The sequence below is a fragment of the Oryx dammah genome, unplaced genomic scaffold, assembly GCF_014754425.2.
Source record: "Oryx dammah isolate SB20612 unplaced genomic scaffold, SCBI_Odam_1.1 HiC_scaffold_27, whole genome shotgun sequence".
Lineage (NCBI taxonomy): Eukaryota > Metazoa > Chordata > Mammalia > Artiodactyla > Bovidae > Oryx > Oryx dammah.
In genome coordinates this window covers 9,683,465-9,706,556 of record NW_024070211.1, presented here as the reverse complement: position 1 = coordinate 9,706,556, position 23,092 = coordinate 9,683,465, and the positions used below count along the sequence as shown (strand labels likewise).

Genomic DNA, 23,092 nt, shown 5'->3' with positions numbered 1-23,092 from the left:
TTTATCCCTAGGCAAAATCTCTATATTTCTTGGGAATTCCTGGGCAGTCCAGTGGTTAGGACTCAGAGCTTTCACTGCCAGCAGACCCAGGTTCAATCCCCGGCGGAAGAAAACTAAGATCTTGCAAGCTGCGGCCAAAAAAAGGAGTTAAAATTTTTCAGAGAGCAGTAAGGGGAAGATTGGGTGGAGATGAGAGATGAATCAGCCCTCTGACAACCCCAGGGCGATATACCTGTCTGCTGCCCCCAGAGACATTCCTGGCTCCTGACTCAGTGGGTAGGTGGGGCTAGGGGGTTTGTGAGAGGAGGGGGACTTACCCCTGCAGAATCCTGCCTTCCTCAACCCCTTTCCTCCTACACACAGCAGGGCTGGGGGTGAAGACCCTAAGAACAGGGTGAAGAATTGAAAAGGAACAGAAGATGTAACCAGGTTAAGGAAACCTTAACTTGATGAACAAGCCAGAAAATTGGTCCACTACACATTTTTTTCTCACTTAAAACAACTCCTTTCTGCTGGGCCCTGGGGTGGCTTTAGATTGAGTAGAGGAAGAAGCGTCTCTTGATTCTTAGAAAGTCCAAGATAGGAGCAGGACAGCATAACATAAGGTGTTTCTTTTCAAATTTATTTTTAACTCATGAAACTCCCAATATACAAAAAAAGGCATATGTGTGGCTATTTTAGCCAAAGTGTGGGGAAACTGGGGAACCCCTGACCACTGAGCCCGTGCCCTGTGGCAGCTGCTAGGGAAACCTCTGAGCAAAATTTGAAAATAGCCATTGTGGTTTAAAAACCATGAGCCTTGGAGTTGGACCTGTTCTACTCCCCGAGCACATAAGTCATGTGTAACCTGGATTATTAGGTTATTTAGCTGCTCTGAGCTTCAGTCTCTTCATAAGCAAAACCGAGGAGATAATATGTAAGGATTAAGGTATGAAACCGCCTGGCATATAGCAGTCACACTGTGCTCTTAACAACTGTTTTCTGTTCTCTAGGAAGAAGCAAGAATAGGGACTTTTGGTCAGAAGAGCAATCTTGGTGCAAGCATCTGAAATTAAGTTCTTCCAAAAAGGCACTGGACACTTGGGCAGTATGTAAGTTTGTGTGTGAGTCTCTTGCCTTTCTGCCTTTTTGGAAGGAGCCACAGTAGCCTGCCTGACCCGAGTGCCTTGGTCTTCCTAGGGTGCCTATTTAGTCCTGATAAAGCACCTTAACCCCTACCCCTTGCTTCCCATCACCTACCCCTGTGGATTGACAGAGCCAGTTTGAACTTTGCTCTCTGAAGTAACTACATGTAAGAGAGAGAAGAGTAGATACCTTCTCGAGAAATCTTAGGTTGCAAATTTTCCCCATACAAGGCAAATTCTTGGCAGAGGAAGATCTTTGTAAGCCCTGGGTCTCTGTTTCCTGGGGGATTATCCAGCAATGCAGAAAGGATAGGACTCTGTTTACTTAACTCTTGGTGAGCCCAATCTCTGTTTCGACAGCCTTGCTTTATCCCCGAACTAGTTGTATTTCCATTTCCACGGTAGAGGACCTGGTACTAACCTATGTTAGTTTCCAGGCATTTGGAAGGATGATTTTAAAACTAAGTTTTGAGCTCCTTCCGGTACACGAAACCTTGCTGGAGACTCTGTGGGAAGGAGTAATGGGACAACGTTACCATTTTAAGGGAGCTCTCTGGGGAGTTAAAAAAATAAACCCAGGACATAATTGCAAAGCTAGAGGTAGAACCAAATAGATATGAAACCATGGCTGAATAAATATACCTAAGAAGTGAAAAGAGTTGATAGACTAGGTAGCATATCCAAAGCTCCGTATGTGTTAAAGGGAAAGGAGTGGTGGCTAGTCTTTTTTTGACCTGAAGATGGCTTTGAAATTTGGAAAAGTTTAGAAGAAAGTGATCAAGTGGAGAGGATGATGAGAAAAGAGGAGTGGCCATCATGAAATTTCTATTGGAACTTTGCATTCTTACCGACTTTGCCCTCTGGGGCTGATTTTTTTTAATTGAGCATAATTCACAGATCATAAAATTCACTGTAAAGTTCACAGTTCAGTGTTTTTTTCCCCCCATATAGTCACAAAATTGTGTGACCATCATGCTGCATGCTCAGTCGCTCAGTCTTTTCTGACTCCTTGCTACCCCATGGACTGCAGCCCGCCAGACTCCTCTGTCCATAGAATTTCCCAGGCAAGAATAGTGGAATGTGTTGCCATTTCCTACTCCACCATCACTATTTAAATCCAAGAAGATTTTATCACCCTAAGAGAAATTTCATACCCAAGAGCACCAGGACTGAAAAATATATATATTTTTAAAATTTTATTGAAGTACAGTTGATATACAGTGTTGGGTTGTATAGAACTGAAAATTTTTTAATGTCAAATTTAGGCCAGGAAAAGATGACCAGAAATGCTCACTGAGGCCCCACCCTGGGTAACCTTAAGAAAGCTTTAGATAGAAAGGTCTGGGACCCAATTCAGAAGCTGGTGCCTGAGGCAGCTCACAGCTAGCCTGTCTGGTGATATTCCAAACCATAGCATCTGCTTTTAAAATCTGTCAACACCAACAGGCTACCTTAGAGTAGCTCGTTTCTTTCCCCATAGAGGGCAACCATGGGTGGTGTAAAGGGAGTAGGCAAAAGTTAAATGCAGAGAGAAAAGAGAAGAATTTGCTTTCCCAGGACCTATCTCATTAAGAGAAAGTCACCAGACCTGTCTGGTAAGAGAAACCAGGTCACTTCCAAAGCTAAAGGGAAGTCACCTGCTCTTTCCCAGAGTCTTTCACTGGTTTGAAACCTTAATACCTAATACCCTTCTGAAAAGAGAAGACAAGGGACCAAGAGAGCATCTGAGTGGTCCTGCCAGCGTCCCCTGAAGAATTAGAAATTCTGATAAGAGCCTTTTAGTCCATGAGTGTGACCAAACTTGGACTCCACCTGATGAGGCTGGACTCAGTTCCCCCAGTATGTGTCAGGCCAGTATTCTAGGGTGATCCAGTGATCAGGCAGGTTGGCTTTGGCAGTAAAGCTGTTCCTCAGGACTGGGCCTGATTATTCTCCTTTTGGCACAGAAATGCTAGATAAATTCTGGACTATCGAAGCTGGAAGGATTAATAATAGGTAACATGTATAAATATGTATTATGGGCTACTTTACATACATTTATTTTTCTCAAACTTCACAGCAACTTTTAAGAGGAAGGAACTATTTTTTAATCCTCACTTCACAAATAAGGACAAAAGGTAAGCATGGTTAAGAACCCTGGCCAAAGCAGGCTTGGAGTCAAACTAAAAAGCCATTAGTTCAAGCCTCCTATGATACAGAAGGTAGAAACTGAGGCCCAGGGTGGGGGTTAATGACTTTTCCAAGGTTGGTGGCTCAGTCGGTAAAGAATCCGCTTGCAAATACGGGAGACCTGGGTTACATCCCCGGTTTGGGAAAATCCTCTGGAGGAGGGCATGGCCAGAGAGGAGCCTGGCAGGCTGCAGTCCATGGGGTCGCAAAGAGTCGGGCACCACTGAGCGACTAAGCACATAGCACAGGGTTGCAAAGCCAGTGAGGGTCATATCCAAGCCTCCTGGCCACCAGGTCAGGGCTGCTTGGGCTCTAGAGTGCGATGGAGACACCCTGGTGGCCTTTTTCCAGCCCATATTGCCAGCCAGGCCAGGCCCAGGCACCGCCGGTAGAGCGGATGACTCAGAGGGCGGGGACTGCTTTTTCCGCATTACCCCGCCCCGCCCCGCTGCTCTCAGGATGTTGAGCTCTCGGGTCGGGCGGGTGGCAACTTGTCCGAGTGAAACCAGGAAAGCTCCGCCCCTGGCACTCGGCGGGTGGCGGGGGCCTCTTCTCCCCGCTGCGTGTCCCGGCGCCTGCAGGGCCCGGCGGGCGACGGGAAGACGCTCCCAGCGCGTTCCGCCGCTCCTTGTCTGGCCCCGGGGGCGGTACCCTGAGCAGCTCCTTCCCGTGATTGGATGACACCAGCCTCGGGCCCGCCTCTGGCCTCAGGCTATGAAGGTAGGGCTTCACTAGGCGGCCGCAGGCCAAGGAGCGTCGCTGCTGGGAGCTGAGATGCGGAGGCGGTGGGCTTGGCCCGCCACAGCCGAACCCGCTCTTGGCGGCCCTTCGCACTCAAGTTGCGCTTCTTCGTCAACGGCCGTTTTATTTTGTCCCCATCTCCGAACGTTGGAAGGCGGTCTTCTCCTCAGACCTGAGCTTTTGATGGCGGCGTCATACCCGCCCCCTGGTGATACTTCCCTCCGCTCAGATCTAATGGGACTGTTCCCCGCTTTCAGGTCTGAGGTGCTCAGTGCCGCTCACTGCGGCGTACCCCTCCGACCTCACCCCGGAGACTGTCCCCTCACACCTGAGGGCTTCAGCCTCCCACCCCACGTTCCTGGCAGAGGAGTCTCCAAGCCGCCTTGGCGCTGCTCACCCGACCCTCCCGGGATAGGACCAGTTTGAGGGGACTAGACCAGACCCTGATGGAGAGGGCTGGATCCCCAGCCTCTCTCCTGGCTCCAGAGTCTTGCCTGCGGGTCACTGAGCCAGCCCCAAGGAGGTCAGGGTCTCTGTAACTCACACACCAATCCCTGTCCCGCCCTTCCGCAATAACTGAAAAAGACAGGCGGAGTGTCACAGGGCAACTTTATTGAGAGGAAACATGGTCACACCCAGCAGACATGCTTTCCCTCTCATCCTGGGTCTTGGTTGCTGCGCACACACACACACACACACACACACACACATTTTCATCACCAACCTCGGCCACACAGTTCGGTTTTCAGCTCTAAGGATGGGACACTCCTCAATTCCTAAGATCCATAGGTAGCAGGGGCGGGAGGGGGTTGGAGTGGGGAGGAAGTGGTCAGGTTGGGGGGGTGTCTGGGACGGGGGGCGGGGGTGGAGACAGAGAGCAGGGCTGGATGATGACCAGTGGCCAGGAGCGCCTGACAGCTGCAGGAAGTGTGGAATCCTCTGGCTCCAGGGGGGACTCGGCTCTGCTGTTTCCTCTCTATGGAGCCTTTCTGAGCTGGGCCAGAGCATTTGGGGAGAAGGGTCGGGCCTCCCACCCCATACAAGTCCTCTCTGCCGGGAGTGGGGGACTGGAGCGGGCAGGGCAGGGCAGGGCGTGCAGCGGGTGCGGCTCAGCTCTGGGGTTCCTCGGGAGCCTCGCCCCCTTCTTCCCCGGCGTTGTCGGCCGTCCACAGCGTCAGGTTGTCTCGCAACAGCTGCATGATGAGGGTGCTGTCTTTGTAGGAGTCCTCGCTGAGGGTGTGCAGGTCAGCCATGGCCTCGTCGAAGGTGGTCTTGGCCAGAGAGATGGCCTCCTCCGGGCTGTTGGCGATCTCATAGTGGAAGACGGAAAAGTTCAGGGCCAGGCCCAGGCGTATGGGGTTGGTGGGCGGCATCTCCTTCTTGCTGATGTCCATGGCCTCCTGGTAGGCCGACCGGGCTGAGTCGATGATGCGCTTCTTGTCGTCGCCAGTGGCCACTTCGGCCAGGTAGCGGTAGTAGTCGCCCTTCATTTTCAGGTAGAAGACCCGACTTTCGGCGTCACCGGCCTCCTTGATGAGGTGGGTGTCCAGCAAGCCCAGCACTGTGTCGCACACGCCCCGGAGCTCTGTCTCCACCTTCTCCCGGTACTCTTGCACCTCCGGGCCCTTCTCTTCCGAGCTTTCTTCATTGCTCTTTTGCTCGATACTGGACAGGACCCTCCACGCCGCCCGCTGGCCACCCACCACGTTCTTGTAGGCCACTGAGAGCAGGTTGCGCTCTTCGCAGGATAGCTCCTCGCCCTTTTCCACAGCGCTCTTCATGAAAGCTGCCATGTCTTCATAGCGTTCGGCCTGCTCGGCTAACTTGGCCTTCTGGATCAGACTAGCTCTCTCCATGGCTCTGGGGACAGGCAGACAGGCAGGCGGCGGACTAACTGGCTGCCTCGGAACCAAGGCCGGGTTCTGTGCCTCTCCTGCTCTCTGCCCGCCTTTTGGCTGGAAGGCCAGGCCCAGAGAAGGGTGGGAGGGGCAGAGGGCGGGGCTAGGGCCCTGGACCAGCCTCCCTCTCCTCTTCGCCCCCACACCCTTTCCGCTCTTCCTTAGAGGTAAAAGGGCTGGGATGGCGGGTAGGGAGGCGGGGGCCGGGGGTGAGTCATCCCGACTGTCAGCGGGAGAGATTTGGGCGTTGGCCTCACCTGCACCGACACCTTTCCAGGCCCCAGGCTGCCCCCTCTGGTTCAGGGCTTCTATTACATGCCTACCGTAGGTAGCTGTCCCAGTTGCTCAAATCAGATCCTCCTTCACCGTGTTCTTACAGGGGTTGAGGATGGCTTCAGCTACCTGGCCGCTATGGGCCTAGGCAGAGCCCATAAAGCCAGGTGCAGGAGGATGGGGTTCCCAGTCCTGCCAGGTATGTTTCCCGCATTGGTTCAGGAGAGATAACTCTTTGTTTAGGTAGGGCGGTAGCTAGGTTCCCAAGCGCCTTCATACCCATGATCTAACTTAATCTAACCGGCTATGTCTGTGTGAAATGGGCAAGTCTGTGACACTACTCCCACTGTAGAGATGGGAACACTAAGACTCAGAGAAAGATGAGCGTTGCTCACAGTCACACAGCTACTAAATTTGGCTTTGCTCCCATTGTCTTTTGACTTGTGAGCTCCAGACTATTTAAAAGTGACATGCAGGCTTCTTCCGGAGTCTACCTGAAATGGTTCTACCCACCACCCCTCACTCCTTCTCAGGATCCTGTCCCCTCTGAGCTCCCAGAATGCAAAAGTGGCAGCTTTCAGAGTGCCACTTAATGAGGTGTTTAACGAGCGGCCTCTGACGCTCTGGCCCAGCCTTTGTAATTAGTCACCCAGTAGGTTTTTTGGATACCTTCCCCATCACAGCACAATTTTCCTTTTCAAGTTGGTGGCCTGTTGCCACTTGTCTGAGGACTTGCCCTCTGGCTGTCCACACCAGGTCACCTGCCCCCCCTGTCTGCTATCATGTGTCAGTGGGGCGCACAGAGGGTGGGGACCCAGCTCACTGGCTGTTCCACTTTCCTGCCTAACTCAGCCCCGCCCTCTGTCAGAGGCAGGGATGCCCGCCACCTGGGTACCCTGCCCAGCTGGGTACCAGGAGGGGGGGAAACGCTAGCAACTGGGGAGAAAAGACAGGACCGAGGAGATGGAGGCGGCTGTGACACGTCATTTCGTTTTATGGGGCAGCAGTCCCAGCTGAGTGCTGCCTTCCCCTTCCCCCCAGCTGAGTGAGCCTGCCTCTCAGAAGTTTCCCTGCCCTTCCCTCTGACCACGGCCCCACTTCTGATTCCTGGCAGAAGCCTCAGAGATGGAGACTTCTCTGTTGCCAGTCTTTTGTCCCTGTTCACTGAGACCCTGTCTCCGTGTCAGTTGAAATTTTCACCCAAAGGTGTTGGGATTGCACCTAGGAGGGTGGGTTCCTGCTTGTCTGCTCTACCTCTAGCCAAAGCTCAGATGGGGCTTGGGGCGGGGCTCCTCTCTCTGGGATCCAGCCAGTTTAATGCTTGAACCAGAACTATTTCACAAGCCTGTCACTCCCCAGTTCCTCTTGGTGTCTGAACACCCACCCTCTCCTCCTGGAGGGAGGCTTAGACCAGAACTCTGAGGCCCAGAGATGAGATCTGCTTCTTTGAAGGGAAAGTAGGGACGTGTCTGAGCTGATGCCATGTTTTCCAAGGAAGCAAGCAGAAGGGATTTTAGGCTTGCCATCCTGAAGGCTTTGCCTAAATCAGATCACTGACAGAAAACAATGAAAAAGAAACATACTGGAATACCAATTTACAGTGTATGTTTAGGTAGTAGGATTCTAAGTGGGTTTTTCTTTTTCCTTTGACTTTCCTAGTATCATCAGGTTATCAATGGTGAATGTGTATTATTTTTCTATGACAGAACAGCCTACAGTCTTGGAATCAGACTGCCTGGGTTCAGTTCTTACAAGCTACTGTGGCTTTGGGTAAGTGACTTGGCCTCTATGAGCCTCAGTTTTCCTGAATAAAAATGGGGCTTGTTGTGAGAATTAAATGAGTTGATGGAAAGCACTTAGCAGAGTGGATGGTAACTATTAACATTATGTGAAAAGAAAACCGAGCCTTATTATTATAAATATACACACTTGAAGCACTAGTATGGAGCTGATTTCTATGAAATAAGGAAGGGCCGGCCCCAAACCAAGTCTCAACCAAAGGCTAGACCCTGCCCAACTGGAGAGACGATGAATGAATGGTCAGAGGCACTCACTCAGCACTACCTCCACCCTCTCCAGCTCACACATTCCTCTGGCCTCCACAGGCCTTGGGCCCTCAAGGACCTTCCTTGGTACTAGTCATCCAGCCCGGGCTTTCCCAGGTCCTGGGGGAAAGCTGGAGATTCCAAAACATTAGAAACCTGGAGGGCAGGGCCTGGTAGACCCAGGGATTTTGCAGATGTTTCTGTCTCAAGGCAGGAAGACTTACTTCTCTTCCTACCACTCTCACCATAGACCTGGTGGTGGCTTACACCACGAGTTCCAGGCCCTCAGCACAGCGCTGGGCAGGGGAAAGGGAACCTCGTCACTCCTTCCCCTCCCCTGCTGAAGCTCAGGGGTGAATTTGGGAGCCAGGCTACCTAACACCTCCTGCCCGCTCTGGCCTGTCAGTCCTGACTCAGTTCCTGTCTCAGGCACCTCCCTTTGCCTCCAGGCCTCCCTTTCCCAAGTCCAGGAGCCCAGGCAGGCAGGAGGCAGCAGGCCCTGACAGGGCATGGGGTTCCACTGTCAGCCGCCTGAGTCAGCAGGGCAGGAGTGGGGTCTGCAGCGCAAAGGGGCTTTCCTCATCCTGCCTGCTACCTCCCCACCCTCCCATAGAGCATCCTTCCTACCCGCAGGATCAAAGCCTCTTGTCCCACAGACAACCACTCCTTCCTAACTGGTAATAACAGGCTTTGAAGGGTTGTGGCATAGAGAAGGCACCAACCAGTTGCTATCTACCTCCACTGAGAACAAGGACAGGGATCTGATTGCAGCAGGAGGGATGCTGGTTAGACTTCAGAGTGAACTTCCTCGGAAATTTTTTTCAGTCTTGGAATGATCAATCAGGTAACTAGAGGAAACTAAAGTGAAAGAAAGTGAAAGTGCAGTTGCTCAGTCGTGTCTGACTCTTTGCGACCCCATGGACTGCAGCCTACCAGGCTCCTCCGTCCATGGGATTCGCCAGGCAAGAATACTGGAGTGGGGTGCCATTTTCTTCTCCAGGGGATCTTCCCGACCCAGGGATTGAACCCGGGTCTCCTGCATTGTAGGCAGACGCTTTAGAGGAAACTAAGGGCTTCCCTCATAGCTCAGTCAGTAAAGAATCTGCTTGCAATACAGGAGACCCGGGTTCAACTCCTGGGTCAGGCAGATCCCCTGGAGATGGAAATGGCAACCCAGTCGAGTATTCTTGCCTGGAGAATCCCATGGACAGAGTAGCCTGACAGGCTACAGTACACTGGGTCTCAAGTCGGACATAACTTAGTGACTAGAGAGAGAGAGGGGAAACTATGGTACCTTCTCCCATGGTTAGTTGTAAAGAAGAGTTCAGTTATTCAGCTAAGAGCTCACTCCACTAGTTGGCTGTCTTTGGGAGAGATATTAGATCACTTTTAAATGACTCAGCTATCTGAGTCTTTTTTCCTCAAGGCACTGCTGTTTAGAGTATCCTACGTCTCCTTGGCCATTCTAGGACACAGTGTGTGGAATTACTGGAAAGAGAATGGAATGTGGTCTGGGTGTGGAACTGCATCCCAGCTCCATTATAAGGCCTTGAGCAGGTCCATTCCTATCTTTTGGCCTCAGTTTCCCCATCAGTTCAAGGAGGCCAACACAGATCATCCCTCAGCCCCTGCTAGCTCTGAACGACATTCTCTGATATTAAGGTTTCTTCTCTTAGATCCCCTCCTTCCACCGCAGCCATCTTCATTCCTTGGGTGGTGCAGAAAAGTCAGAGGTTGGGAGAGACATGGGGCAGGTGCAGATCTTGGATTTATCAGCTGCGAGACCCTGGGCAATTCCTTAAAAGGCTGTCATCACCTTCTTCATAGGTTTAGGCGAGAATGGGCCTAGGCGTGTATTCTGATGTGGGATGTCAGCTGGGGAAAGGCAAGATTCCATTATCACCCTGGGCTGGGCTCAGTTCAGGGTGTGACAGCCCCAGACGGGAATTAAACCCGCTGCCCCAGCCTGGACTGGGACCTCTCCAAGTTCAGAGGTCAGCTAAGACTTGAAGGTCTCTGGAACTGAGACCAGGAGTTCTGGAGGGGCAGAGTGAAGACAACCCTAGCCGCTCTGCCTGTGTCCCCTCTGGTTTCATTGTGCCTCTTTTTAAAAATCTCTAGAGTGGCTCTGACCAGTTGACTAGCCTGGCATTGAGGATAAGCCAGATGTTCTCCTGCAGATTCATCATAGGCCCCAGCCCTGGACCCCAAATAAAGGTGGTACCAGACACTCAAAGGTATGGCAAGAAGTGGGAGATCTTTATTTTGGTTAAAAAAAGGTACAGGACAATAGACAAGCAGCCCCCCACCCCCACCCCGCCATGGGCTCAGCAGATTCCCTAGGCCCACCTGGTTGCCTTCAGTTCCTCTGAAGAGCTCAGGACTGTCAGCGTTAGCCCGGCCCCTCGGTGCCTGAAGCAAAGGGGGACAGCGTCCTCCTTGTTGCGTCCTACCCGCTGGGTGGGGGGGGGGGGGGGGGAGGCGTGGGAACAGTGTCAAACCAGCTGTGCTCAGAACAGTCACCAAACTTGTTCAGCAGCGTCATCAACACTCCAGAAGGCTCCTGAAGAAACCTGCTCGGCTAGACTAGAGCTCTGCCTGATCCTGGGGTGGGCAGGCTGTAAGGCAAGATTCCTAGAGTCTTGACTCCTGACAGATCTGGGGAAGGGGAAGGAAGGTGGAGGAGGGGAGGGCAAGTTTCAGCAGAGTCTGACATCATTGTGCTGACAGCTGCTTTCCGGCGCCTTCTACACTCTGGCGGGGAGTGGGAGCGGGGGCAGAGAGGCCAACTCCTGTCTCCTCTGGGGGGGTGGGCTCTAGAGAGAATATATGCGGGGCAGGCTTGGGGGCAGACCCTGTAGGCACAGACGGTGGCAGACGGGCCACGGGTTAGGCAGGTGGAGGTGCCGGGGGCCTGGTGCCCCCCAGGCCGCTCCTGGAGAGGCAGAGAGCAGCAGTCCTCAGGAGGTCCTTAAGCCCCCGCACACACTGGAGATCCCGGGCAGGACAGCAAAGGAGGAGAAGAGAGAGGGTTAGCGCGATGGGGAGGAGAGAGGAGGCCGGCGGGGAGCAGGGGGTGGCCACAGCACCTGCGTCTTCCCCACAGAAGGGCCGAGGCTCGGGCAGCAGGCAACCAAGCAGAGAGAAAACAGGCAGGTGAGAGAAAAAGCTCAGCAGGACAGAAAGCCAGGACACAAGTTAGTGACCCAGGGCCCCCTCGCGCACCAGGACCGTGAGAGCAGGCCCCAGCGCCTCAGGGCAGGTACGCCATCCTCTCCCGACCTTGCCCTTCACCTCCTGCTCCAGCTGGAGAGCTGCTCTGCGTGAAGCCACTTCCTCCGTGCAGGGTGGGGCGGCTCCTAGCCCTGCGCCCACGCCCCAGCCCTTCCGCTGATGGGGGGTAGTCCTGAGGGCCCTACCACGGCCAGCACACACACTGCACCGCACACCAGACAGATGAATGGGCCCCGTGGGGGCAGCGAGGCATGCGATGAGGATGGTATGGTGTGTGAGGGGAGCGGGCAGTGCTGCTGGCCGACAGGGGAGATACAGTCTTACCAGCTAACCCTCTGCAAAGAGGCCTGTTAGCTCCCCTCAGGCTGTGCAGGAGATGGCAAAATCCTGACAGGTGTCCTCCTGGGGGAGATACCAGAGAGGTGGGCCAGGGTTACAAGCTGTTTGGTGGGGACCTGCTGCCCAGGCGGGGGTGGGGGCCAGGGAGGCTCTGGCTCTCAAACTGGAATCTACTTCTTTACAAACATTTTCTTAGCTAAGCAGTCACTGGAGGTCAGAGTGGAAAGACAGAAAAGAAAGAACTTAGGGGTCGCAAGCCCCCAGGGCTGGAGGAAGTAGAGGGCATGGAGAGAGGACAGGATGGCTTTTCTGCCCTGCCTGCGGGGGCCTAGCTACAGCCCTCTGTGCTCAGCCTCCAGCAAACAGACTCCAGCCAGGAGAGAGCTTCAGCTGGAGCACTGGGCTGCCTGCCCTCTTTCTGTCTACCCAGGCATCATCAACTCGATGGGCATGAGTTTGAGCAGGCTCCGGGAGTTGGTGATGGACAAGGAAGCCTGGCGTGCTGCAGTCCCTGGGGTCGCAAAGAGTCAGACACGATTGAGTGACTGAACTGAACTGAAGAGGAAAGACCAAGTTTGGCTAAAAGAACAGAGAGCTGCCAGTTGGGGTCTCAGCAAAGAAAGAGCAAATAAAAACCAAACCAAAGCAAATCAATTCTTAAAAACAAAAATTTTATTACAAGCAGGAACAAAGAATACTGGCTTAAATAAAAGGCAGGTCGGAGTCCCCTCCTCTAGCCAGCTTCCTCCCCACCCCTCACTCCCACTGCAGCAGAGCCCAGGGCCCTGAGGCTGGGGCGAAGTGGTTTCTCCCAGAGGGGACTCCTGGTGGCTGCGACTTCTCAGCTGCCTGTGACCCACCAGGCTCTGGAGCAAGGAAGGACAAGGTGCGGGGACTTTCTATGTCCTTTTCCAAGGGCTTTGGCCCTCTTAGAGGGCCAAGGAGGGGGATGGAGAGACAATTTCCTATCTATTTTGACAAGAAACTGTCACTCCCAGGAGAGGAGGGCCATCCTCTAAGTTTCTGGCCCAGATTTAGGCCAACCTTCACTCGTTTCAGCCCACCCTGGTCCTTCCTGGAGGGAGGCCCTCAGTTGGCCATGCTCTAGCCCCTGGCGCTGGGTCCCATACTCAGATCCTGGAGGAGGGGGTGTGGCGAGGCAGCCACTCCCACAGCCATTACCCCATCCAGCTGACCAGGCCCCAGCCTGTCTGGGCAGGCCCAGCTGGAAGCCTGACCTGGGGGCTGGGTGGCCAAGTCCCGGGCACTATTTGAGGTCCTTGGAGGGGGGCAAGGAGGATGGCCCGGACTGCAGCAGGAGCCCAGGTGTCTCCTGTGACCAGTGCACACACTCCCCGTCCCCACGGCTCAGGCTGCTCCTGCTGCCACCACTGGCGGCACCCAAGGGCGATGGCAGAGAGTGAGGCAACCCAGGGGGTGTGGGAGCCAGCCACATTCGTACAAGAGCACACACACACGCGCGCGCACACACACTCGCTCACTCACAGCCAGAAGGTCTCTTGTAATAAACTTATTAAAACCAGGGTGCCTTCAGATAATCCTTCACCTGGCACTACAAAGATAGCAATGTGGCTGACTTTTTCTTTTTGTCTTCCATTAAAAAAAATGCTATGTAGAAAAGAGGTCTATAAAATTGTGCAAAATACCCAGCATTAATAAACCCGTTTCAAGTATTGCCAGCATAAGTAAAACCTGCCCATCCCCAGACCTGACCTGGGAGGGAGGTGGTGGTGGGGGGCAGGCTGGGCCCTTGGAGAACCCTCCATGGGCAGAGGGGGGCGAGGCTCCCCCTTCCTAGTGTGCTGCCCAGGAGTCATGCAGGCGCTGAGGTCTCGGGTGTCTGGCTGGCGGATGTGGCTTCCTCTGACGCAGGCTGCTCCCCCACCCACCCCCAGCTCTGCCCTCTCTACCTGGAGCCCCAGCTCTAGTCTACTGGCCGACTCCATACAAAAACAAAAACGGAAGAAAGAACAACAGCTCTCCCAGAAGGAAGGAAGGGGCCCGGACGCCCAAGCAGCCCCCAGAGGCATCCTCTCCAACAGCCTGCTGTCCGGAGCCGACTTCTCAGTCCAGCTTCACCCGCCTCGGCCCCCGGCTTAGCAGGGCCCAGCATCTCCCCGACCCGGGAGGCGTCACACTCAGTCCACAGCCTCACTCACACAGGGCACGGCTGGGCAGAGGCTTGGCGTGGTCCGCTGGGCCTCAGGGGCCCTGGCCTCTCTCTCCTGTTAATCCTGCCACTGACCAGCTGGGGGAACTTGGGGCCCCCGGCCGTGTGAGCCTGGTCTGGGGAGCAGAGGGCACAGCCATGGCACAGTGCGAGGAAAGCCACGCAGGGTGGGAAATAAATATGAAAAGATTCAAGCAGTCTTGGGCGGCTCTGCTTCCCTTCAGGTGGAATGGGGAGGAGGTCCTGGCAGGTGTGAAGGGTGGCAGGTGAGTGCGGAGGGGCAGACAGGCCAGCAGGTGGCAAGTACTGAGCCCGGTTCATGGGTGGCTTCCTACCATGCTGGCATCAGGCTTGGCTCCGCAGGCTGGCTCGTCGCTTCTGACGGGCGAGGGCAACACGGTGTCGGACTGCACAAATCCCCTCCGGTCAATCAGGCTTCCAAAAAACAAGGTGGGGGGACACATGAGGGCCCTGCCTGACACCACAGCTCCAGGCCGGGGCCTGGACAGCTGGGTCCACCTCCCAGATGAGGCAAGACCCAGCCCTAGAAAGGCTGCTCCAGTTGGTGGCTCAAGACCCTTCCTTTCTGGAAGGGCCTTCTCTGTACTCTGGACACCTGGCTTTGGGCCACAGAATTTATTCACTATTAATTCAAACTGCCTGGCTTTCTGTCGGGCTCCCAAGCTGCAGGTGAGAAGAGCGAGGACGAAAGGGCATTGGGAGATCCTGCAGTTCCTACTGTCCTTTCCCCAGGGGCGGGATGGGCGACAGGCAGACGGGATATTGGGCGGGAGGAGGTGGGGAAGGTGTGAGGAAATCTTACCCCACCCCCAACCCGCCCTCAGGGCTTCCAATTGAACTCCCGATCTGGACATCTGGCGCCCCCTAGTGTCCGGACAGATGGGGCGTTTCCCTGCAGAGCTGAGCCACCAGGAGGGAGAGGAGGCTCCACCCAGTGCAGCCATCAGCACCAGACAGCAGAGTCCCTCAAGGTAGACACAACATTCATTGTGGTTATCCCTGGGGAGTAAGATTACATGTGATATCTAATACTCTTTCTGATGTTTTGTTCTTAATTTTTTCTACAATGAGCACACAGGATTACAAATTACAACTCTACTGTAAATTCCTTTCTGTGACACGGGCCCTGAAAGCACACAGCAGGGGATGACGGACGGAGGGCATCTTTGGTGTGGAGAGATCAGTGATTCCAGAACCTCTTTGAGAGGAGTAGACTCACAGAGCTACCCCACCCCACTCCACACACACACACTGGCCAGGCTAGGCCCTGTGACCTCCCAAACACCCTCCCTGGCTTACCTGGGAGGTAGGGGGCCACACAGCACAGCACAGCAGTTGGTGATGACACTTTTATGGCTGTAGGGGTTGACAGAGGCCTCGCCGCCCCTCTTGTTGGACCACGAGCCTTTGATCTGCAGGCAGGAAGGAGCTCTGAGTCAGGTACCTCCCTTCATTTTCCCTGTTCTAGAGGCTGGAGAAGACCAGCAAATTCTGAAACCAATTCTAGCCTATTGGAGGGAATGTGCCTTTACCCTTTAGTCGTTCTGTGAGAATGTGGAGGACTGCTGGGTGTTGGGAAGGCACCCAGAAGAGGAGGCAGAAGTCAGAGCAGAGCCAGAGAGACGCCTCCAGAGGAAGCTTTCGCAGTGCATCCTTCCTTCTCTTGCCAGCCACGCAGGAAGGAGGCTAGTGCAAGGGCCCAGGGCTCAGGCTGACCTGGCTGTGAACTCTGGTTCTCCCAGACTTGCTCGTGACCCCGGACAGAGCACTGTTTCTCAGTCTCAGTTCTCATTTGAAAACCAGGGAACTCTAGCAACGCTGGCGGAGCATGAGATGAAACCCTGCCCCTCTCTAGCTCCACGGAGCTGGCTGTCAAAGGCACTGAGGAGACCAGCAGTGAAGGAGACCAGCTTGACTGCACCGTAGAGTCTTCCAAATGTATCTGGCCATGACGCCCTTTTTTGCTTACCCCCTAGTGATATCCTGCAGAAACACCCCCAGGAAATCAGCTTGGGAGAAGCTGACTGATGGCATCTCTGCTCTGTACCAATCGCCCAGCGTGTGACACCCTGTCATGCCTGTTAAGCTCCTTTCTCCAAATGACAGGCTGAGGTCAAGGAACGTGTTTTCCGTTGGTCCATGGGCCGCTGAGCAATATTAGATGCTGGTCCTGGGACAGATGTTCTCGTTTGCTTTTTTGTTGTTTGGAAGGATGGGAGGGGAGGGGTCAGGTCTGGCCCAGGGCTCAGCACATAGTGGGTGCTCCAACAAACAAGGTTTGTTGGTAGAGATCTACAAGGCAGCAGGTGGAGTGGGGAGGCTGATGGAGCTTCAGGCTTCTCTCTTGACCGCCCCCCTCACTAAGGATGCCTCAGAGAGCCCCAGGACTCCCTGAGAACAGTGGAATCGCTGCTGTCTCCAAGGACAGCGTGGTGGGCCTGAGCTTCCGAGTGCAACCCTGGCTCTGTCCCTTTACAGGTGACCTGGGGCAAGTCACTCAGCCATCAAATGAAGAAAAAGCGTCTCTGTTCCTCTGCCTCAGAGGCGAAAGGACCCAAAGAGATGATGGAAACTGCAAGATCTCTGGAAATGGTAATGAGCTGGCCAAATATAAGGACAGCAATGGGGTCAGTGCTGGTCTGGTGGGGTTAGGGAGAAAGCAACCTTGGGGACCTGCCCAGGGTCTCCCAGAGCCCAGCCCTGAGCCCTGGAAGGAGATGCTGGGTTACCTCGTCTGTCTGCCTGCATTTGCCCAGAAGTTTGGGGGTCAGGGCTGCACTGTGGCTGCCCAGGCTCCTTCAGTCCTGCCCCCATCCCAGGATCTGGCCCAGGGGTGAGCTGCTGCTCCAGCCTTTACTCACATCTTCATTAGTTGTCAGGTTGGAGGCGACGAGGTAAGTGTGAAACCCTGAGAGGCCCAGGATGGACCAGATGGAGAAGAAGCAGATCACCAACTCCAGCACAGTGAGCAGCACAGTCAAGGGCCCACACGGGGACCGGGGCTGGGAGCCTCCCTCACCAGCCTCTCACCCATCCCTCTGTGCAGCTGATCTCCCAGAAGGGAGGTAAGTTTGTAACCATCTATAATCTCAGCAGATCCCCTCCTGGGCCACAAGGAGGGTTCAGGAGCCCCCAGAGGGCAGGACAAGCCCAGGGTCATGGACAGAAGAGGGAACTGAGGGTTTCAAACACCAGAGCTATGGACAGGGCACAGTCCAGAGAGCTGGGTGTCTCAGAGGGCTGTGCTCCTGGGAGTTCTTGGCAATTCTGGCCCCACAACAGCCCATTCAGAACGGGCTCTAGCCTGGGGGTGAACAGGAGCAGCTGGCACACTGGATTCCAGAGGACAAACAGCAGCTCTATCCCACTGCCCTCTGTTTACAGGATGTGGTGTGGGGGCCCGCCTCAGGGAAGGGGCCTCGGGTCCCACCAGGGCTCCCCCTTGCTGACAAAGGATATCTCGCTGGTGTCTCCTTCAGAGTGGAGAGGAAGTTGCTTCCCTGAGAGCCTGGGGAGGAAGAGACAGGAGAGGGTGCGGCTCAGGGACAGTGGCCAGGGCCCCTTGAGCTGGCTGCGCTTGCCCCCGGGCCTCCCACTCAGCCCCAGCCCACCCGCACCGTCACTCTAACTCACGCAGCGTCAGGTGGGTGACCACGCAGGCGAAGATGAAGGCCGTCAGGAAGGAGAGGGAGAGGATGAATGCGTAGAAGAAGCGGTAGTTCCGTTTCCCCACGCAGTTGCCCACCCAGGGGCAGTGATGGTCGAACCGCTCTGGAAGGGCCAGGGAGGCAGGTCAGCGCCGGGGCTTTAGTGGCCTCCCACCACAGCAGGGTGACCCCACCCCCGGCTCTGTCCACATGCGACTCTCAGTTCCTCGACACTCCTGGCCTCTGGTTCTTCACCCGCTGGTTCCTCTGTGTCTTGGTTGCGAGGCCACATCCTTGAGAAAGTTCTCCTTCAACCTCAGAGGAGAGTGAGGCCCCTGTTATTCGCCCCACTGCCCTGGAAACTCGTCCTTTGCAGCACTTTGCCTACATGGGCTTATTTGTTTATTTACAATTAGCAGGTTGGCTTGTAACCCCTTCCCAAGTGGCACAGTGGTAAAGAATTGCCTGCCAATGCAAGAGATGAGGGTTCGATCTCTGGGTCGAAGATCCCCTAGAGTAGGAACTGGCAACCCACAGTATTCTTGCCTGGAAAATTCCACGGACAGAGGAGCCTGGCGGGCTACAGTGTGTGGGGTTGCAAGGAGTCGGACGCGACTGAACACAATAAGCGCAAACTGTAACCCCTGCTCCACTGTGAGCTCCATGAGAGGGCCTGGGCTGAACCCCAGGGCCTGGCAGAGTCTGGTATGAAGAAGACCCACAGAAAGGACTTGCTGCCTACGATCCTGGCCCCTTGGCAACAACCAATGAGCCCTGCTCCCTAGCTCTAGAATAGAGGACCGGGGAGGGCGGGCCCCTGGTAACTTGTGGAGAAGCGGCATTGGAGGCCTAGTCAGAGGGCTGAGCTCACACCAGCACTGTGTCCCAGGGGTGGGGTCATGCCCAGGCAGATGAAGAAAGTCCCCTGTGGGAATGTGGGTCACAAGCCCGACGCAGGCCTACGCCGGGCCAGCGCCCTTCACAGAGGGTGGGTGGGGCGGATTCTCAGGGAGGAGTGACGCCCACTGAGTCACCTGCCTCGAGGCCTGCCAGCCGGGTGGCCCCCCGGCTCCCCGGCTCAGGGAGTGCTGAGCTGGCATCATGAGCTCACCGCCCTCGGGACTGTGCACAGTCACCGAGGCTCAGCTCACCTGGGTCCTCTCGCAGAGCTGCCCCCTTACAACACCCTCCCAGCGGCGCACCCTGGGTCCCTGTCTCAGCTGCTGGGCCTCCAGAGAGCAGCGAGAGGCGACGAGACAGTCTCTGGCTCCTCAACAACCACGGCAGTCATGGGTCAGGAGCTTAGCTTCCAATCCCAGCTCCACCCTCTCCACCTCACTGGCATGAACTCCTTGGTTCCCAGATTCTTGTCAGTCCAAACCCCAGGACTTCCAGCAGAGCTGGCCCTGGGCCACATGTCTAGAATGTCATGCTCCAGACTCTGGACCCTGGACCTGCTGAGGACCAAACCAAGGGCTGGGAGGAGGGTCGGGGCGTCTCTACGTCCACTTCAGAGCTGGGGAAGGAATCCACCCATCCCGGGCCGAAGCCGCGATACCACTGGTCACATTCAGGGGCCCTCCCTGCAGCCCCTCCTCAGTCAGAGCAAATCTGAGGGAACCAGACTTCCTGCCCAGACGCCCCCGCCCCCGCCAAGCGACTCCGGGTCTCCAGGGCTCCTTCCCTCTCAGGACTGCCCGCGCCCCGCTCTGCTGCCTCCCACTTACCCACACAGTTGTCGCAGACACTGCAGTGCGAGGTCCGGGGCGGCCGGAACATCTTACAGGTGAAGCAGTACTTCAGCTTCACCACCTGCCCGTTGATCGTCACCTCCCGCGTCCGAGGGGGCGGCCGGTACGTGGAACTGCCTGTGTTGTCTGAGAAGGGAGGAGAGCCAGATGGGGCATGGCCAAGCCCCGTCCGGGGGAGGGGGGAGCCAGTGCCGCCCAGCCAGGACGAGAGAAGCTTCAGGGAAGCTGCTTTGGGGGGACAAATTAGGGCAAGATGGCTGCCGAGGGCATCGAAAGCTGTGACCACCCAGCGAGACTTGCTGTCAAGCGCTGTGGAGAAGCTTCACAGGCCACTTCAGGAAGGGCTTTCAGGGAGGGAGACCTGGGAAGGCTTAGTGAGCTTTATCTGCATCTCAACATCTTAGTGAGCTTTATTTGCATCCTTATAGTCTGGCCCACCAGGGACTGTAAAGACTCCACCTGCAATGCAGGAGACCCGGGTTCGATCCCTGGGTCAGGAAGATGCCCTGGAGAAGGGAATGGCCACCCGCTCCAGTATCCTTGCCTGGAGAATCCCACGGACAGAGGAGCCTGGCGGGCTACAGTCCATCGCAACGAGTCGGACACGACTGAGCAGCTAGCACTTTCACTTTCTTTCACACAAGCCCAGATCTAAGTTCTGGTTTCCAGGAGGGACAGAGGACACAGTAAGAGCAGTGCCACGAGGAAGCAATCAGATGCAGAAGGTGTGACGTCTGCAAGCCACTGCCCTGTGGCGCCAACATCAGTGCCCCACTGTGCTTCAACTCTGCTTCCGTTAAAAGAGAATTTTTTTAAAAGTCAGTGTCGCTTACAAAAGGAGAAGGGAGATGCTTCAACATTTTAAAAGGTTTAAGAGATAGAAACCAGTGCAATGCTTGATCCTAGAACGGAGGCTGTTTTCAAAAACAAAACAAAACAGGGGGCGTCCCTTGGTGGCTCAACAGTAAAGAATCTGCCTGCCAGTGCAGGAGACACAAGCCCCGACCCAGGGAGATCCCACATGCCTCAGAGCAACGAAGCCCGTGAGCCACGACTACTGAGCCTGTGCTCTAGAGCCTGGGAGCCGTGACACTGAAGCCCGTGGGCCCGAGAGCCTGTGCTCAGCAACAAGAGGAACCACGGCAATGAGATGCAGCCCAACCAGAGTAGCCCCTGCTCTCTGAGACTCGAGAAAAGCCTGCGCAGTGATGCAGACCCAGCACAGCCAAAAAATACATACAAGAAAATTAAAAACAAGACAGCACAGCAACGAAAGACATGTCGGGGGCAAGGGGGAACAAATGACTATAGATTAAAAATCTGGGAACCGTTAGTTTTCCTAGATGGGATAATGGAATTGTCATTATGGAGTAGGGTATCCTTAAACCTTGGAGATACATGTTGAAGCATTTATGGGGTAAGTGTATATTTCACTATGTGTATAATTCACTGTGAAACGGTTTAACATGACATAGGTTTGTGTAACATGTATGACACACTAGTATTTAATCTAGATGGTGAATTTATACAAATGTGTTATACTAATTCTTCCCACTTTTCAGAGTGTTTGAAATTTTTCATAATAAAAATTTTAAGAGAAAAAGAAATGTGGAAATATATGATATTCATGAACTGGCAGATTCAGTATTAGAAAACAATTTATTCTCTCCAAATTAATTTTTAGATTCAACATAATCCCAGTTGGGGTTTTTGTGTGTATGTGTGGAAATCAAGAAACTCATTCTAAAATTCATATAGAAATCAAAGGGCCAGGAATAGCCAAGGCACTCTTGAAGAACAAAGCCAGGTCTTATACAGCAAGACATTAACACTTATGATAAAGCCTTAGTACTTAAGACAGCTGGGTCTGGGTAAAAGGGTAGAAATGCTGACCAGTGGAACAGAACAGACTCCAGAAACAGGCCTAACATGTATATGATCATGTGATTCACGACAAAGGCAACATCACAGGGCCAAGGAGGAAGATGGTCTCTTCCTGATAAAACCATGCTGGACCCACTGGATACACAAATGCGGGGGAGGGGGGGTGCGCGGAAATGTGACTGTTAGAAGGGCTTCCCAGGAGGTGCAGTAGTAAAGAATCTGCCTGCAATGTGGGAGACGCAGTTTGGATCCCTGGATCAGGAAGATCCCCTGAAGAAGGGAATGGCTACCCACTCCGGTATTCTTGCCTGGAAGATTCCACAGGCAGAGGAGCCTAGCAGGCTACAGTCCACAGGGTCACAAAGAGCTGGACACAACTGAGCACACACATTACTGTAACCCTGCCTCCCACTTAATACAAACTCAATTCTAGATGGACTACGGTACTCAATACAAAACGTTTTGGATTAAAAAAAAGAAAAAGAAAAACAGAACAGCTTCATGACTCTGGAGTAGACAAAGACTTCTTAAATAAGACACAAAGGAACTGATCATAAAAGAACAATTTGATAAACAGCATTTTACCACAATTAAGAACTTCTGTCCATCTAAAGAGATTATTGAGAATGAAAATGTGACCTTCAGAGTAGTAGAAGATATGTGGAGTATGTTTATCTGACAAAGGACAAAGGATGTGTATCCAGAGTCTATAAAGAAGCCCTATGAGTCAGTAAGAAAAAAATCAGACAGCTGAATCTGAACGCGGACAAAAGATTCAAACAGGCATTTCATAAAAGAAGCTGTTCAAATGGCTAATAGACCCAAGAAAAAATGCTCATACTCATTAGTCATCAGAGAAATGCAAATTAAAACCACAATATGCTACCAGTACATATGCACCAGAACAGCGAACATGAAAAAAAAATATATATATATCAAGTGTTGGCAAAAATGTACAGCAACTTAAAATCTCATCTGACCACTTTAGACAACAGTTCTGCACTAACTACTAAAGCTCAGCATGTGCAGCCCAGCAGTCCCACTCAGAGGTGTTTTCCCAGCAGAAACGCACATGAGTTGACGTGCACCAAAGCCAAGTACAAGACTGTTCTTAGCAACGATTCTCAAAATAGCCAAAATCTGGAACGACCCAAACTCCCATCAATAGTGGAATGGAGAAAAAAACTGTAGTATATTCATACAACGGAATTCTATACAGCAGTGAGAATGAATGATCCTTAATTATACACAACAATATGAATGGATCTCACAAATGCGTAAGTGCACAAAATGTTCACAAACAGCTAAAAGTAATCTATGGTGTTAAAAGCCAGGATCATGGATATCCTTGCGGGGGGAAGGGTGACAGAGATTGGAAAGGGGAACAAAGGGGGCTCCACCACTGTTTCTTGGTCTGGGGGTGCTAATTACATGTGTGTGTTCCAATTGTGAACCCTCAACAAACAGAACACTTATGAGTTGTACACTTTCGGCAAGCCCGTTATACTTCAGTAAATGCCTAAGAAAAAGGAAAAGAAAACAGAAAGTAACTTGTCCAAAGTCACATGGTGGGTCTGCTGGCAGAACAGGGTGCTGAACCTAGATCAAAACCCACAGAGCTACTCAGGGAGCCTCTTGGTGCCCCAGGCCAGGAGGACCAGTGTTCCCCAGAGCAGCGGCTCCTCCCCAGCTGGAATTCTGAGTCCCAGGGGCTCCTGGGATCCCCAGCCCTTGGCTCTGCTTCCAGCCATCACTTCCACGGGACTGACTCCCTG

The 23,092-nt window shown here is 53.7% G+C and overlaps 2 protein-coding genes across 2 annotated transcripts in view; both read right to left on the bottom strand.

Moving 5' to 3' along the window:
- Positions 1 to 4,626: 4,626 nt before the first annotated feature.
- Positions 4,627 to 6,965, bottom strand: SFN (stratifin). The gene has a single exon (XM_040229712.1). It carries the CDS (start codon positions 5,888 to 5,890, stop codon positions 5,144 to 5,146), a length of 747 nt encoding a protein of 248 aa, XP_040085646.1. The 5' UTR covers positions 5,891 to 6,965; the 3' UTR covers positions 4,627 to 5,143.
- Positions 6,966 to 10,488: 3,523 nt separating this feature from the next.
- The window catches only part of ZDHHC18 (zinc finger DHHC-type palmitoyltransferase 18), a 30,119-nt gene continuing 17,515 nt past the window's right edge, over positions 10,489 to 23,092 (bottom strand). Inside the window, exons 3-10 of the mRNA XM_040229710.1 lie at positions 19,410 to 19,559; positions 17,669 to 17,806; positions 17,495 to 17,543; positions 16,897 to 16,999; positions 15,335 to 15,447; positions 14,350 to 14,449; positions 11,809 to 11,886; positions 10,489 to 11,238 (exon numbers count right to left, since the gene is read on the bottom strand). Coding sequence (XP_040085644.1) covers positions 11,845 to 11,886; positions 14,350 to 14,449; positions 15,335 to 15,447; positions 16,897 to 16,999; positions 17,495 to 17,543; positions 17,669 to 17,806; positions 19,410 to 19,559 — 695 coding nt within the window. The 3' untranslated portion in view covers positions 10,489 to 11,238; positions 11,809 to 11,844. The remainder of the gene's footprint in view (positions 11,239 to 11,808; positions 11,887 to 14,349; positions 14,450 to 15,334; positions 15,448 to 16,896; positions 17,000 to 17,494; positions 17,544 to 17,668; positions 17,807 to 19,409; positions 19,560 to 23,092) is intronic.